Consider the following 603-nt stretch of genomic DNA (forward strand, 5'->3'; position numbering starts at 1 on the left):
AAAACCACTTACGGTAGCTAATTTATGTTCGATATGTCTGACTAGCCTGACTTGCTTGGATTTGGCAGCTTCCTCCATCATCCTCTCCCGTTCTTCAGTAGATATATCCCTTCCCCAGCGTGCCTGAGCTTCATAGAACTCTGCTAAAGATCCTGCTCGTGGTGTTGCTGATTCATCTTTCCCTGATGGAGTAGCATCAAGAACACCAGACCGGAACTTGTCTTCAACATCTTGTACCTGTTTGGTCATTTCCTGTCTTTCAGCTAGGACTGTAGCTACAGCTGTCGGGACAAAGTCCTTCCCACGATATATAACAATGTAATATTTATTCCTTAGCAGCAAGGTACCCCCGGTCAATGTCTGCACTTTAACAGAATAACAGTCACTTTTCTGATAATCAGATTAACATATGAGATGGATTTACATATTTCTAGCTTATAACACGTGAGCAATTAAAGAATTATGCTTTAAAAAACACACACACAAAAACAAAAACAAAAAATAAACAAAACAAAACTAATTTTTCACCACCTTACATGAAACAGCCCATAGAATGAGTATCAATATCTTTAAAATAGATCCCCCACCCCCCACCCCCCCAAA

General features: G+C 40.0%; 1 protein-coding gene across 2 annotated transcripts in view; it reads right to left on the bottom strand.

Moving 5' to 3' along the window:
- The window catches only part of LOC107490408 (CRM-domain containing factor CFM3, chloroplastic/mitochondrial), a 6,677-nt gene that overhangs the window by 2,879 nt on the left and 3,195 nt on the right, over window positions 1-603 (bottom strand). For both annotated transcript variants that reach the window (XR_001592391.3, XM_016111188.3), the window contains exon 4: window positions 13-360. Coding sequence is in view for 1 of the 2 variants with exons in the window: in XM_016111188.3 (XP_015966674.1) it covers window positions 13-360 (348 nt within the window). In the remaining variant the exon portion in view is untranslated. The remainder of the gene's footprint in view (window positions 1-12; window positions 361-603) is intronic.

This window comes from Arachis duranensis, chromosome 5, assembly GCF_000817695.3.
Source record: "Arachis duranensis cultivar V14167 chromosome 5, aradu.V14167.gnm2.J7QH, whole genome shotgun sequence".
Lineage (NCBI taxonomy): Eukaryota > Viridiplantae > Streptophyta > Magnoliopsida > Fabales > Fabaceae > Arachis > Arachis duranensis.